Raw genomic sequence first — 17357 nt, 5'->3', positions numbered from 1 at the left:
CGAGTAACGAAGTTACCTTTGTTCCTCGAAGAGGAACTTGGCTTTCGAAATAGGAATCAATAGTTTACGGCTTACTCTCGAAACACAACCTCGCAATACACTCTCGCGTGTTCATCAACAGGAACACTGGATGGCCCTTTAAGTCTCTTGATGACTGGTAGCATGTAAAGAGCCCTTTCACAAGTGTAAATCTCTCGGCAATCTCGTAAATATAAACAGCACTGAGTAAAAGTGGAAAAACGGTGGTTGGTCTTATTTTTAATTTTCTGTGAAAATTCTCTGCCAGCATGTATAGTTTTCACGAGATGTGGAGGATGCAATAAAAGTAATTTAATTAAATAAATCAAATGATATACATTAAATGTGTAAAACTGTCCTTGGCATCCTCTCGTCTGGTTATAATTACTATCAGGAATGTACACGTAGTACACATATAAAATACATAACATAATTTATATTTAACGATATATATTAAAATTACATCTCTTCAGTTTTTCTGCGGCGAAGTACTTAAGCAAGGTTAACGCAAATTATATGTACAAGTAATCGCTCGGGAGCTTGTCTACCGATCCGTAAGCTAGAAGCGTACACCAGTAGCAAGAACTTTAATGCTTATAATTAACTGTTATCCGATAACCTTAATCTCGCATGGATATATGTATATCGAGCGACCGTTCCACAACGCGGCGTCATAAGGTAATGCTGTTTCATTTTATATCGCGCCGTGTTACCCGCCGATCGACCCACCGCCGTCGCGCGCCGTCGGGCGGCATTCAAAGCCGCTAAGTCGCGCGATCCAAATTGCAAACGTGCTGAAACACATCTGCCGGTAGCATAACTCGGATAGATGCATGTTGATCGAGTTGCTCGCGCGGGTAAGAAATTATGTTCAGCTATGTTAATATAATTTAACGCTCTCATGGAGACGGAGGCACCGATTGTCGCGTGATGGAATAACGATATCGCTTTTTGATAAAAAACCGAACTGCCTACAAATATAAGGAAGACGGGAGAATTAACATTTGAAGGGTCGGGGATATCTTGAAGAACATATTTTATATAAAAAATTTATTTTAAGAAAGATCTAATTTTTAATAGCATTTGCTTGTTCCAAAGTAGGATATTTTTAAATAAATGTTTATTACATACTACACACTTGCATTTATTACATATTACACACTTGCAACATAAAATAGGGTATACAAGCCGTGCTGGAAGATGAAATTCGGCTCGTGCGTCAACTCCGCACCCGTGAATTTTCATCTTCCAGCAGTTGTTGCACAAATAACTATTTTAAATTAGATTAGAATAGTTATTGCTTTAAATCCAAAAATTTTAATCAAATCTGGGAAATAATTAGAGGTATAAAATATGTAGAATGCAAGTTAAATTACTTTTAAACAGGGGAGAAACAATGTTTGTCCATTTTTAAATACAACGCGAGGAATATTTCCATAAAGAGATGATTCATAAAAATAGATATGCATATATGTATATGACAATTAAAAATCTCCAAAATAATCATTTTGAATAAAATAATATTTTTCCATTATACAATATATAGGGCTACATATCATACAGGGTATAAAAAACTGTTTCTATTTATTAATAAATTAAGCCACGATTTTTTGTGGCTAGATAATATTGTTATTGAAAGTCGAAAGATTTAAAAAATCTTTCAACCTAGCTCTTCTTTAATTAGTACATATACATATAAGTTTTTATTTCGTATTTAATTCGCTATTGTTTCTACTTATACGTTTGTTTATAATTTTCCTCTTGATGTTACCCACGAGTAACGATGTGGACACAGGAAATACGGCAACATAGAGATCGACACCGTAACATTTGGTCTTTCGGGGCTGCTTAAAGACCATCCGCGGCGGACGTGATGCCAGACGAGCGAAGTGACTTTCGCGATGTTGCTTAACCTCGTTATCCTTTCTTCCTCCACAGAAATGTCTCCCAAAGGACGTACGTGCCGATGAGGGGACAATCAGCAACACACAGAGCGGGATAATAGAACAACGCATATCGCAAACTTGGTGTTTGACGCATCGCGGGCGCCGCGTCGATGCCGATTTGGAATTCCATTTGCGAGCCGTGACATCCGCATCGTGGATACATTCGGTTTTGGTAGATTACACCTTCCAGAGGGAGGGAGAGAGAGAGAGAGAGGGGAGGGAGGAGGGAAATAAGAGAGACAATGCTAATGAGATATACCTACTACGCCACGTCTTCGATAGTCTCAAGGCAAAGCATATCGTTTACTTTGCTCCCGTAATGTCAATCGATGTCGAATTCATTTGAATGTAATTAACGATTAACACCCGAGACGCGAACGTACGTGAATGATCACGTCGCAGATTGATTAACCTCGCACCCTAGAAATTATACGTTCTGATAAGCTTTTCCATTAGCGGGATGCGTAACTGTGAATAATTTCTTTGAATTTACATTATAAATTTATGTATATATTTCGGAGAAATGTGAATGATAATTTTTGTCAACGCTGATAGATCAACAACTATTATAGATCGTATATTTTTATATTTTCATTCTGTCTGATTACAGTTTTATTTTATTTGCCTAACACATGAGGATCGCAAATATAAATGGAACGTAAATATAAAGTGAATATAATGATGTAATATAATTTAACGTTAAATACGCATATGCGATTATTGACTAATAATTAATTAAGGTTATATAAATAAGTACTATTTACTATTTAAACTAATTTAGATGATAATTCACGTCACGATTCAAAACAGAAATATATTTTGATACATGTACAGGTATATATATTTTGATACATATATTTTATTCTAAATTTTGGTGGAATATTTTTCACGTTACACACACGGGACATAAAATTTTAAATAGAATTCTATCTTGAATTCTGACATAAATTAAGTTATTCATTTTAACAAATCTTATAAAATTTTGTTCACATTTTCGTTCTCCTTTCTCGAAACAAACGCTTCGCATTGTGACTTTGCGATGCTGTTTCACGTGAACGGATAATCTAATTGCAAATTTGTGGTGCTGCGAACACGTGCTACCAGTTATATTTACGATTGGCGAGTGGCGAATATCCACTCTGCGGATTTCCTCATACAATTTAAGTTTCATGAGTCGCTTTTAGAAACACTGATTTTTGTTGCGGTCATTCTAACGTGCTCTTAAATATCAAATACGCTGTAAAAGGCGAGGTAGATACCGTTTCGTGTCCCGATGACGATCGTTAGCGACAAGAGCAAGTAGTTTCCGCCGGCCTACAACCATCGTAGCTGCTGGAGGCCGATAGAAACCCCTTTTCTTATCGCTTTTACAGCGCAGCCTTTGCCTCGGTGTCCTTCCCCTGCTACTCTTCGTGAAACTTGGTAGAAGAATCTCGATGCGCAGTTCCCGCTCGGCGTTTGCGCTCGAAATGATCTTGTTTGAAACGCAAACTGTTTCTCTTCCACACTGATTCCCCAGGATTGATCTGATTTCTCTCCCGTCGGCTTTGATAGTTTGTGTAATGTTAGAAACGATTATTTCATAAATAAACGATCTATTATTATAAGAATATTTTCTATGGAAGATTTTATTTTCTTGAAATTTTTAGGCATCTCATCTTAAAAGATTATTCTCGGGTAAAACTTTCGCAAACTTGGATGCGCATTTCTAAAGTCTTAACATAAGCTTTTTATTTGCTCTAATTTCTTATTAGTTTCCCTTCTTTAAACGAATTCGCCGCAACGCCAAAGTTCTCGCCATCTTTCGAACATGCAAATGTTGTTAGAAGAACGGAGTAAATTTGCCCTGTCACTGACCGTCCCCTTCGTTCCCTCGATTACTCTCTACAAGCCCACTTGTGATGCGATCGGGAGAGACACGTTGGATATTACCGGTGAACTTCTTTGGCTGTTGGCCAAAACGCGAAAGCGTTCAATTACTTATGAGCTTTTTCCACGACTCAGCTTTTTCCTCGTCGTATCGTGTTCCACGCGCTTGAACATCAGATAGAGAGATAGATTTACGAAAAGTTACGTTACGTTATTCTATCTAAATAACCAGTCTTCTGCTCCGATGCACGTAGATACAGATCTCGTCTTTTATCTCACGTTGACAGTATGATCTTCAGTAGTAGACAGGATAAATATTCCAAAGTAGAGTTGAAAGAAGACCAAGAAGCGGGCGCTGATGCGTAATATTTAACAGCGCTTACGTGATCAAACATAAATGAAATGTCAATCTATTTAACAACGTGAAACAGTCAATTCTACTTTTAAGCATGTGCAAGCATAAATTCCAAGTATATACACAAAGTGCGATATCGTACGAGCAGTGATATAGCTTTTTGTATTTACCTTTATATCGAACTCGATAACTTCCTTCAGCTCGCGCAGGAAGGCCCCGAAGAATGGCACCACAGGGCATTCCGGCATCGCGAGAGCGCGAGCAAGCGCACGGTCATATTCGGAAGACAGAAGGGCGGAGGAGAGATATTCCATGACCGGTATGCGCTCGTTCACGCTGAGCCAAAACGGCTTCAGCTTGTTGGACCTGCAACTCAAGTGAATATTCGCGATTAGACGAGCTAGGCGGGACATACTTTTTCGGATATACTTAAAAAGATAAACCGCTGACGACGGAAATTCGCACACCTCCACTTTCAAATAATGCGCGGCAACACAGTATAGGGTATATATATTAAGGGGTTGATATACTGTTTTAATACTTTAATACTTTTTTAATAACCAGTCATACCTTAATAATACTTTTTTTAGTAAATAATAATGGTGATTTTGGATATATTTTAATTAAACAATTACAAAACACGTGAATAGAATTTATCGGATAGGTCATAAGTCGAAGGATTAGCGGTGTTACTTAATACTCTTAGGATTTAATACTCTAATGCAGTAAATTCAAATTAGAGTAACATTCATTAATTTCTACTTAATATCTTAATTTTGTACACCAGCGTTATACAGCGGTTTACTCTGCGTACAGAATTACCAAGCTTAATTTTAACTGAGGTACAATTTCGGAAGCTGCTGACAATTAAAGGCGTGGGACTCGAATATTAAATTAATTTGAGAAGCAAGATTTTGAATAATTTTGGTATTTTGGTGGTTGAAACATGAAAGGTCTTTCTTTGAAATAATAGTAGCAGTAATAATTTAATGTTATCAGTTTATTCGAAGTAATTTATGTTTCGTGAGTGTTTTTTATTCAAGACTAGACTTAAAGTTACACATGTTTATTCTTTCCATAGGTGAAAAAATATTTTTTAATTAGAAATTTAATGTTTTTAACTATTTTTTCATATATTAAAATGCATGAAATCTGCAAGATAAATAATTAAGAGAAGAGGTTGAATAAATTGCAATTTAGTATCGTGAGCACAGCAAGTTTACATTTACATTTACGACAGTTTACACTTGTACGACAGTTTACATTTGTACAATTAAAAATAAAGCTGATAGTACGCCAGCATCCGTATGACAACCATGTACAAGCTCTTTGCAAACAGTTTCCTCCGTTTCGTGTACTAGCGGTCGTTAAAATCACGAAACGTTTACCGTTAGAGCGTTAATTATCTCTCTCTTTAAGTATTCTCCGTAGCGCATGCAGCCAGTTAGCTCCGAATGCTCCTGCAGGGTGGAGAATGTTTCCGGCTGTGCGGGACAGTCGGCAGGCGCAACGGTCGTTCTGGAAACGATATTCCCGCACGAAACTTTTATCCTCTCATTCGCGGGACGAGCATAGGAGGACGGTGTGTCTAACTTTACAGTGCCGGCAATAAAAAGTATTTTATTTCTACGCCGGGCTTCCGATGGGAGCAGGCGGTAAAGGTTCTTCGTTGCGCGCCACTTACGGCGAAATTTGTTCGTCTCGCGGAGCATAAAAAACAGCGCCTTCGCGCTTAATAACGAGTACCGCGAGAAAAACGAAAGCGATAATCGAAGAGCGGAATCAGCGAAACAGAACGTAAACCGAAAGTTCCCCTGAAAGACGATATTAAGCTCGCCGATACAATTTTCTTCGCCGTTATTTCAGAGTCATCGATCAAACGGGCGATATACTTATGGCATTTCGATTAGGGCTAGTAGCTATCGATTTTAATACGTAATACATTTTATTTGAGCTACACGTTGTCAGAGCGATACTGCGGCACAAAGATTAGTTAACAATTTTTCTGCGATACAGAGGGACAGAGAGAAGGAAGTCAATCTTGAACTTCTCAAGCGGAAGTGAAGTTCGATTCTCTTTTTCTTTCTCTTTCTCTACTTCATATTTCCATCTCTCTATGAGAATAAGTTTCTGAGATATTCTCAGATACGTTCTCCCCATTTAAATGTGCACGTGGAACATCGATCAGAACTTCCAAGCAGCTTTTCAGCGTAGTTTTCAAGTTGGCAAAAAACCCTTTAATAAAGTATTCTCCTTTAGACGCCTGATAGATTACAAAGAGCCCTTGCGCGAAAGTTTTTTTTTACTTCTGTTCCCCCCGAGGCACAAACAATAATATTAAGTCAATCAGCGTCAGTTTTTTTTTTTAAGTGGATATACATCAGGCGTGATTCATACCGTATATCGCAGCAAAGATGTAAATTAGAATTGAAATGCATTTGAGAAACTTGTGTATTTTATTCGTGAACAAATTTACAAGTAAAATCTCGGTAAAAAAATTACGCTACTTTGAAACTAACAAATGGCATGTACGGTAGCTTAGCTTGACATATTGACTGATCAAATTTCCCATGTCGTCAAGTTTTTTTCATAGCCGCGACACGTTTTCGAAAACTTTACGAGTCGTTTATTTGAGACTTTCAAAGTCCATCGTGTAGAATATCGCTTTGTATTTTTCTTCTTTCAGTCCGCCTACGCCGGGAGAGGATTAATTATCAAACGAGCAAGAGAACGATTTTACGGGCGAATAACGCGGGAGTCGTCGGTCGTATTCGTTGATTTCCGTGAAAATTAATGACACACATTCATTACTCGAATTACTTTTCAACGGGAGATTATCCCATTCCCTCGCGAGGCATCGAGTTGAAAAAGGTCATCGGAGTCCCGAAAGAACTCCTCGTGAAATAATGCGATTACGCCATTGTGAATCGTTTCGGGAAATGGGTAGAGCATCGAGCCGAGAAACATTCGTAGAATGAGCTACGTGTCGTGACACTCGATAAAACTTTCACGAGAAGCTCTTAATAAAGCAAACTACCACGGATCCGAAGCCACTCTTGCAATAAGACACGCGATAGGGATCCTACAACAAGACATATCTCTGCGTTTAATATACATTAGGCTTGTCTGAGCTTTTGCGAAAGAAAATTGCGGGTCTTGGGTTTAATTATTTTTACAAGACGTAATTGTGTTAAATATGATCAGTCCACGGGGACATGAAATAATTGCTGATGCATTTATATTTTGCTCTTTACTCAATTCTGTATGTTTAACGCGTCCTAAATTCTTTTAGTTTTTCTTTTGGCCATATTTCTTGACGAGTTTAAAGTTGATTCGTCTGACAATTTGATGATTTCTTACTAATTTTTACTTGGTTATGCATATTAAAATATCTCAATTACTCTCATCTCATTTTGAATTGTTTTGGCACTGAAGTTTACTTATAGGAATAAAATAATACAGAATAAAATTTAATAACATAAATTTCTCAGTGTTAAAATCAGTTTGTAATTAAAAATCCTGACATTAAAATAATCATCATGATTTCGAATGCAAGAAATTTTCATTAAATATCTACATTTTATTGTAATGACAGCCACAAATATATATAATTAATATCTATAGTAATTAATTACCAATTTCCACATGTATATGGCCGATCCCTTTTATCATTAGCAAGTAGCGTACGCGTTTCTTGTGTCATTATTTGATGGTAATGCTCTGCACTGAAAAAAAAGTGCTTATTTTTGTAAATATATTTACTAAAATTAAATTTACTTAATTTAAATAAATAATGTTAAAATGTAAAACTTATTAATTTTACTATAGTAAACTAAAGCATTAAAATCAGAAAATGTTTTCTTCTTGAAACGTTTATTTGAATCAAATTCAGGTTTACTATATTACAGTGTAATAGTTATTGAAATATAGCAAATGAATTTTTAAAATACTAAATCCGAATCTTTTGATTGTAGAAATGGCACTTTAATAAATATTTGCTTAAATTCACGTTTTCAAAGTTATAAAAATAATAAATAGAGTACTTATAAAAAATAAATATTTTCTTTAGTGCAATTTATTACATTTGAGGAAACGTATACTGAAATAAAGTTAATATATTCGACAAAAAAAACCGTACGATGCATGAGACAGCAGGATGAAGAAGCAGAAACAAGCCCGGAAGCAGGTCGTTACCGCGCAAAACGTTTATGCATCAGCCATAGTAAAGGGAATCTAGTATGTTTCAATCAACTGGCGCGCGAACGTTTTCCGATTTCCTATTTGAAATCCGAGTGTTCTTGCAACATATTTAAGAGAAATATGTTCATAAATTACGTAATAACTATTGTTCACTAGCCCAATTCAAAGATTCACCATACATTATCTGTAATAATGTTAAATTTGAGAAGAATGTGAAAATATTGTTCAAAGCTAAGTAAATTAAACCAAAACTCACACAAGAATTGGACTCACAATCGATACATTTCCGATGGCTTCAGACTTTAAAGAAGTGTGAACATTAGTTATGCTGATTTTAATTTAAACGATGTACTTGACATCGAACAAGAGACGAAGCTATCGAAATTTAACGAAGATAAATAATATTCAAAGAGAGCAATTAGTGTTCCAGTCCTCGTAAGTTAAATTCGCGTATAGATCGCTGTTTCAAGGACACTTATTCTACTCTAATAACCATCCTTCTTTTAAGATGATAGCATCTCCGCGGAAAATCTCTACACTCGAATCTTGAATGCCATCGCGTCTGGAAGCCTGACAATTGGGCAAAGCATCTTTGATCTCTCGCTCGTTGCAAATTCCAGATACGCGGCCGCGAAAATGTCAAAGATCTTAGACGTTCGGAAAGTATTGTTATTTTCTAGAGATTTAAATTTTTAACGTCAAAATTGGATCTTGTCCAATGAGAGGTCTAATGCAGAGGATACGTTTGAAGAGGTTGATATTTATTGTCGAACAGTCTTTGATTTGTTACTGAAGAGGACTAAATGCTTCCTCGGCTGCCGCTCGGGATACGAAATCCCACGCAAAGAAATCCTCTTGTGTAATCGTATTAAGTACCAGTTTGATCCGATTCTCGTAGATATCGCGAAGTTTTTATCGATAAAAGTTCAAAGACTTAACATCATATTCGATTACGTGACAGCTAACTCGTGGCTATCTTATACTTTACCTTAATAAAACTCACTTGTCTTGATAAAAAGACGTATGTTTTAACAAACTTAAAGTCAATCAAATAATTAACAAATTATATTAAAATCAAATTTGAAATAAAATTATTTTTACCGAAACGTAGATATTTCTAAAGATAGTACCTCTATTGCGATGAGAATATCTCGCTTAAATTCTTTTATATTCTTTCATACTTGATTAATTAATCATGTTAATTTTATGCTTAATTGATTATTTCTGAATATCGTAATTTTTAGATAATGAAACGAGTATTCAAATTTTCTTGTGCCAATACTTATACATATAATTGCGTACTTTTACGGTTAAGATTGAACCACAATACAAAAAGAAGTGTCAGAAATGCAATAAAAGTATATTTTTTAATTATTTTTATCGCGACGCTAAAAAATCTGCATATATTTTCTAAAAGAATGTGTAGATTTAACTATAATTTGAACTTTCTAGAGTGCAATTTCTTAATTAAGTAAGGTATTACGTCTATAACATAAATTTAAAAAAAACAATTCTTACTTGGTACTAAATTATATAGAGATTATCTGTAATTTTATATTGTTGACTTTTTCTTGAATTCGTTTGCATGTTATTAATCTTGTTTTATGCAAGAAATAATCTTTCTCGCAAAAGTTGAGAAAGTGTTTCATTCCAAGGATATTTAATTCCTGTTTGCGAGGATAAACCACTTTGGTTGCACTTTTAATGGGTTTTATCTGACTTTGCGCGAATGGTCAACAATCATCGCGACAAAACAAACTATAAGTACAAAGTTTTTTAATTGTTAGTTCGTGGTCGATCGAAGATACTTTTCAAGTTAAACATTCGTTATTTCTCACTGTTGGAGAGTTTTCATTCATAGTTTTCATTTATACAGCGGCAAAGTTCTACGTACGTATACAGATATTCAAAGGCGCATCTTTCGGGTTCGGTATAATAAATCCGAATAAAGCTCGAGCTTCATTGTTTGAATGTGGAGAAATATAATTTCAAGAGTCCTTTATTTCAATAGATGAAGATTAATTGAGCTAGCACGACCTTGGAAGTCGCAACATCATGCAACAAACACGAGGAAAGTTTCAAGGAAGCCTTGAGTTAGGATTAGTGTCGCGATCTCATTGGGGGATTATATGTTTCGCAGCTCTCTGGTGCGCGAGACAATATCCTCGTAATTCGTATAAATTTCTAATTTTCTTCATTTGAAATTTATTCAAGTTACAAATTTACAAGACAGTACATATAATAAAGTTGCCGAATCACTAATGACTTGACGCTATATCGTGTGAAAGTTCTACACGTGCAAATTAAGAATACACAGTTGGCTTGTTCAATGAGAGTGATGAGCAGTTTGTTTGAGTTCTCTGGTAATCCTAATTCATGTTAATTCGAGAGATTAGCCGATTACATAATTATATAATATGAAATTATAGTTACGCGTACACACAGAGGCGGCGGCGACGACGCGACCGACAACGCGGCGGCAGCGCGGCTAAGTCTCTAATCCGATCGAAACTCGAGAGTCTCGAGACCGACGGGATGCGTGCTGCGGTCGTCTTTCGTAATAATCTATCGCTGCCGACAGCAACTTTGCCCCGCGGTTAGATGCTTACGGTGAATGAAGATGGATGGGATTTCGTAATTTTGCGACCGGGCCAAGAAATTGTATTACGACTTTCGTACTTGGCCGAAACAATGCGGGCTTAGCTGCCTGACTTTACGGACAGTAATAAAGCGAGTGCGTTGCAGGAGGTGGTAGGCGGCAATTTGAGGATTGACCCTTTAAGTAGGGGACTTAGCACCGTCATTCACGTTTACGACAAACATTATGGGTACTTACTTTAAACCGGCAATTATCTCCATGACTGAATTAAAGTTTCCGGTATTCCAACAGGTTAGCGCGACGCGTAGAAGGCAGGACAGCACTGCCTGCCGTTCTTCTACCGTGGCACCGCTGTTGATCGCGTGGGTGACCCATGAGCTTACCTGATTAACAAACATGATAATGATTATCTTATTTGCACATCGTGTCCCACTGTACTTTACGTACAACAACTAGGACGCGAATTTCGATGTCGTTGAACTGGTCGTCACAATGCAGGGGAGAGTGGGGTAACTGCGAACACGGGGCGAACGCGAACGATTACTATTGTAGTATATTAGAGTATTCTCCCACTTCCCGCACCAGCGATAGTCCGATATATGTACGCTCATTGTCAGTGATACGAGTACGAGAAGTGGGAGAATATCGCTACTTTAATATACTACAATAGTATCGTCCGCGTTTACCCCGTGTCCGTAGTTACCCTACTATCCCCTATGTTTCCGACAAGTCTACATTTATGTGGCATTTATTTTTGTAATAACACCGTAATTTATTCCAGAATGATTCGCGCATCATCTTTTCGAGTTAGTACAAACAAGCTTATTATTAATTATGAGTAATTTCTGACAACGAAAGTTTGGAGTTCCGAAAACTTGTCAAATGCGAATGCATATATATTTAGTGACGCAAAAATGACACGCGCGAAGTATATCATTGGCGATAATGAAACATTAATTTCAGTCCGTGATCTTTATTGTAATTTTTATGTATCGTATAAGAAATTAGAAGTTATCGCGTTGTAAGGAAGTCACGGAACATTGCATTTGTTCGCGAGAAATGTCCAGAATTTTCCAGCGGCTCTCTATTCCGAGGTTTTTGTTTAGCACGGTGATAAAGAGATGAACAACGTGGAAAGCTTAGGGATGGAGAAACCAACGTTTCCAACCTTGAGCGAGGATTTAGAGTGGGAAATGGCAGTGGGGACGGCCGGAAACGAGTAAGCGAGGTCAGGTGATATCCGTACGCGTGTAAATATACATGTATACGTGTATATACGTGTGTATGAGTGAAGTGGGTGAAAGTGTCTGGCGAAAACGTACGGAAAGCCGCTGGAGAAGTGGATACCTCATTAAAAGCGGCTGATGAGGGTTTCCGCGAGGCAGAAGACCGAGGGGGGGGATTTTTGGCGCAGAGCGCTTTTTCTCCGCGCGATTGTTGATTCGCGTCTATTACTACTCTCGTGGCACAGTGCCGTTTTTCTTTTTATTTACGTGTCAAAATAATAATATCGCTTCGCTGATTACGGGCACAGTTTACGGGATTCTTCCGCGGCATTTCTTATAATCAAAAGGCACATCTGCGTGCCGTCGAAAAATGTACCTCATTAAAACGATCGATGAGAATCTGCACGGTGGAGTACACTGTGCCAACAGGCCAGGTCGATTCGTCCTCGGTTTGGGTCGAGCTGTTGGTGGTGCTGGGGTTGCTGCAGCTGCGACTCGGCGACGGGGGTGGCCTGGCAGGTGTTTTCTGCAACGCGATCTGATCTTGCTCCACGTGCCTTAGGTACTCGCTCGGTGGTACCTGGTAGAATAGCTGGTACTCGCTTTCCGTCAACCTGAGCGCCACCTCCTCGGGGAAGTGCAGCAGCTTATGCAGATCCTCCAGCTCCTCAGAGCTCCGAGGCGGCTGCGGCTGCGGCCGCTTCTCCAGCTCTGAAAATGTTCATCAAACGCGCCCTTACTTCTTTGCATATTCATGATGTGACATGAAGTGTGTGTGAAATCAATACAGCTTTATCAAAGACAGAATGAGTATTTTCATTGTTATTATCATCAATTTTATTATACTCGTATTACCATGTCCTAATAATATTAAAATTAAAAATTTTATAGTTTATTAAAATTCTACATAGACCTTATATAAAGTTTCCTGAAGTTTGTTAAAGTTTAATATACTTTGAAGTTTCTTAAAGTTTGTTAAAGTTTTGGTATTAAATATATTATTATGTTCTATGTATTATATAAATTTTATTTATACGTGTTTAACGTTGCATAGCTTTTTTTAATCTCACGCGATGTAATGTATTTCATACAGGTTTATAATCAAGAAAGAGGTTTAAATAAGGAAAAATTCTCAATCGATACTTTAATATGATAATGGCGTTATTAAAGGATTACAAGTTTAATTTCAGTATTTAATGATATCCCATAAGACAGATAATCACAAGAAAAATGAAAAAAGTTATATTATATTAAAAATTAATATAAAAGCGGAGCGTAAAGAAGTAAAAGATGGAAAAAGAGACGTTTGCTAAAAAGCTCGAAAAAGCTTTTCTAAAGTAATTTCGCGACTCCTTTATACACGAAGTCATTTACAGTATTCATTATTATACTGTACTCTATCAAAAGCGTCATATAGGTACAATGTTAGTCGTAATAAATATTACCTAACAATATATGTCTCGACATATACACTCTTCGGTTGCGAATTAATTGTCGACAAATGCAAAAGCGTTGTTTGTCGATTATATATTTGATTTTTCGACTAATTAATATCGTATGGAAAAACTAATAACGTATTTGTATATTTATCTGTGCAGGCAAAAAAATTTTGTAGGTCTGAGTACAAAAATTGATAATTTAACTTTGACAATTACAGAAATATATGTTTGACAGAAATATTCATTTTTTCTCTCCTCTTATTTGTTCGTGACACGTCGTAATTACTTTCAATACGATTGTATCAAAATTTATACGTAAAACGCGCGCTGCAATCAGGTCGTGCTTAATGAACCATGATAATCTTCATATTCAATTACATTTGAATTCGATATTAGTACAATATTTATTAAATTGCCCGAATTATGATTTAAATATGCGCAAATCCGAAATGAAGTTTACAGGTGATTAATGATGTTGCATTTCACTCAATTTATATTTCGCGCGAAGCATATTTCGCGATCGTGCGTTTGACGATCGTGTCGCCAGCGATTGACGTTTCGAGCGTGTCAGTTTGCGAAAGAAACACAGCGCAATTTTTGCCCATCGTTTAACATTTGCCGCGTGGAAAGGTCAGCTTGGCGATGGTTTTTTCGCTGGCGCGAACGATGCACGAAATTCAACGCGATCGTCGAATAAAAGCGCCTTTTAGGACTTTGATGAATAATTCCGTGCCGCGGGTTGATACTGAAGTAAAAACACACAGTTCACGATATTTTATATTTCGACACCCGGCACGAAGCACTAACGACTGTGAAATATAAACCAAAAAGACATTACGCGCCGTTTGCGTGATCGACGAAGTTTAGAAAGTTTAGGAATTGCAGATGCATATTATTAGTAAATATTAAATCGCTCAAAATCGCTAAAAAAAAAAGAAGTAAGTATACTTGACATAAATGATATATCTTTTCCATCAGAGACCAAACATTCTATTTGCAGGATACTGCAAAAATTATAGGTGAGAAACGTACGCGCCGAAAAATTGCCAACAACTTTTAAACCTGATTCAGTTTCCCTCAGAGACGATTAAGAATTATGCTGCCTCGCTCGTTAGAATCGAGTTATACCGACATAATGCGTGCTTAGAGACGGCGCAAAATTATGCGAGTGCATTCATTCGTAGGATGACATTCGTGGGATGCCGCGGAATAATTCGAGGTATTTCGAATATTGCGAGCTTCGTCGTACTTGCCTCTGGCAGCAGAATAATATGCACATGTGCGTTATATATTCTTTTTCTCCCCCCTCTTTCTCGTCTCGCTGGTAGTTATTTTTATTGTACTTATAACAAGCATCCCCTATGCATACTTTGTTGAACTGAAAAACTCGAAGAAAAACTTATACTTTCGGATCGCCGCATGGTTTTTCTATTCTCGTGTAGCGTGAAAAGCATTTTTTCGAGTTGCTTGTCTTTCACGTTATTCGGAAAAATAATTTAAAAAAAGAATTTCGTTCGCGACAGGTTGTGCTTCGGTATAAGCACCACGCCTTCGGCGAAATTGAAACGCGAGCTGGGGTAATATAATCGCGCGGAGTACGAGACGGAAAATACATAACGGGACAAAATTTCACATTCGTCGATATCTCGTTAGTTTAAGCGCGAATGTAAGCGGAATCTAATATCCGCGCGGCTAATTTGCGCCCGGTGTGCCGGCGAACAAAATGAGGAAAAAGACTTTCATCGCGTAAAGCGTCCCCTAAAGCTGTACGGTCCCATTGAAATTTCCCATTGATAATGAACGCGATGCGCGTAACGTAAACGGATGTTACAAGTCAAAAGAGATCTTGGCTCTTCAGAAAATTTGAATGCCGAATATTCAAAGGTAACGCTTCATTTCGACATCGAGCTCCATTCTCTCGCTCCTTTCTTTCAGGATCAAGGAGCAAAACTATTCAATGTGCATCCTTTGCGAGTGCGTCTCGCAAATATTCCGTAATTACTGCGGGCGGAATTTATGGCGCAAAGCTTACCGAGATAAGTAGGACGCCGCCGCCGCCGGACGGCTCTCTCTCTACCGTAACGTTTCTAACCCACGGGATGCAATTTCTCGTTGCAATGTTTGCGGCGTGCATGCATCTTAAACGGAGTAATTGCCGATATCGCGATACACCGTTCTTGTTTCTGCGCGCATTGCTCTTATGCAGGGCGATTATCACGTTAATACATTGCGCGCGGAATGGACTCGGGTCCGCGTGTACACGCTCGTCCATCAACGTCTTCGGGCAAACGGTTCGCTAAGGATCTTAAGCCACCGTGCAAACACACACCGCGTGTGGACAGAGCGGCGCCGGTTAAACCCTGGCGTACCCCGGCGTGTTCGGAGTCAATTGGCGCACCTTATCAGATATAGTAGCGCGATAACCCGATGAAGAGATTAATCAACATATCAGATCATATGAACACAAACGGCTCCTACATAATCGCAGCGTACAGCGATATCTTGTTTGTGAAGCAATCGCGTCAAATTTAACGATATACAACGTCCACATTTCTGCAGTTTCACGTAGCGTGTACCATTGAAAACTTCGTAAACAAAACACAGTCTATAACATGTACCCTTATCAACAGTTTGTACCGCCGACGATACTATTTCGCCGACGATGTTTGCATTCCTTCTACTATCGCGGAGAATCGATTCTGTGTGACAAACATTCCAGTATCCCAAATATAGACTGACGTATATGATATATGATATGACATGTACAGGAACCATAAAGCTTCTAAAGGAAGTTCTTGCTTCTTTTAGTGACTTTGTCCGCTATTAAATGGACAGAATTTACGCGCCTAACCATTTACATTGTTACAGTTATAGTAAGATACTTCAATACGATACGTTTTTATATGCTTGCTAACAATGAGATAAAAATTTGAATTATACAACATGTTTTCCAATTTAAGATAACATTGAAAAATGTGTACCTAACTCGACGAGTTTGTAAAATTTGGAAATGTGTGTGACAATGCATAGCTTCGACAAATGCTTACCTTATCAGGTGATGGTGCGGCCACGTGGGGTGGAGGAAGTGGAAGTGGCTGGGTGCGTTGCCGTCGACGGGGATAAGAGAGCGGCCTAGCTCGCTGCTCCGTGAAATCGCCGGGGCCCGCCGGTGGAATTAGTCCGACGACCAGGCCGGGTGATCCCCGCGTAGTTCCGCGGTCTGCATCAGGACGGCTCCATCGATGTAGAGTCAATCGAGAAGCCCTTCTCACACGCCCTCCTCCGCCGAGCTGCTTCCTCCGTTGTCGTCGTCTCCTGACGTTCTCCTCCTCAGGCCTGGCAACGCGCTGATCGCGATCTGCGAAAAAGGGGAAAAAATATATAAGAGGGGCTTGAAAGTCGAGAGACTTGGATTTATTATCGAGAGGAAGAAAGAGAGGAGAACCAAGAGAGCGATTCGAGCAAGGACATTGGAGAACGAACGATTTATAGTTCTTCGAAGGACCTAAAGTCCACCGAAATCCGTTCGAGTGCACCATGCGTCTCGTTGTCTCGTTCTTTCTGCACGTTCTCAGGAGCGAGAGGATTCTCTTTTTCACGGACTTGCATGGGTAAATTTATCACGGGGATTTTTAAGAGAGTATCGGTTAATCAGCTTTCTTATCGTAGTTCGTGCGAATCAATATATTTGTAGTTGGAAACGGC

The 17357-nt window shown here is 38.2% G+C and overlaps 1 protein-coding gene and 1 long non-coding RNA gene across 5 annotated transcripts in view; one reads left to right on the top strand and one right to left on the bottom strand.

Moving 5' to 3' along the window:
* Positions 1-17357, top strand: part of LOC143900123 (uncharacterized) — a 140593-nt gene that overhangs the window by 29627 nt on the left and 93609 nt on the right. The window lies entirely within an intron of this gene.
* LOC143900109 (1-phosphatidylinositol 4,5-bisphosphate phosphodiesterase epsilon-1) overlaps positions 1-17357 on the bottom strand; it is a 118014-nt gene that overhangs the window by 21224 nt on the left and 79433 nt on the right. For 2 of the 4 annotated variants that reach the window (XM_077411092.1, XM_077411091.1), the window contains 4 exons: positions 16700-17010; positions 12590-12924; positions 11225-11370; positions 4359-4560 (listed from right to left, as the gene is read on the bottom strand). In XM_077411092.1, the coding sequence (XP_077267218.1) occupies positions 4359-4560; positions 11225-11247 (225 nt within the window). In that variant the 5' untranslated portion in view covers positions 11248-11370; positions 12590-12924; positions 16700-17010. The remainder of the gene's footprint in view (positions 1-4358; positions 4561-11224; positions 11371-12589; positions 12925-16699; positions 17011-17357) is intronic. The other 2 variants (XM_077411093.1, XM_077411094.1) reach the window with 2 other exon arrangements.

The sequence above is a fragment of the Temnothorax americanus genome, unplaced genomic scaffold, assembly GCF_048541705.1.
Source record: "Temnothorax americanus isolate GAGA-0224 unplaced genomic scaffold, ASM4854170v1 Scaffold3, whole genome shotgun sequence".
In the NCBI taxonomy this organism is placed as follows: domain Eukaryota; kingdom Metazoa; phylum Arthropoda; class Insecta; order Hymenoptera; family Formicidae; genus Temnothorax; species Temnothorax americanus.
The sequence above is the reverse complement of the archived record's forward strand: the minus strand, read 5'-3'. Positions and strand labels throughout refer to the sequence as shown.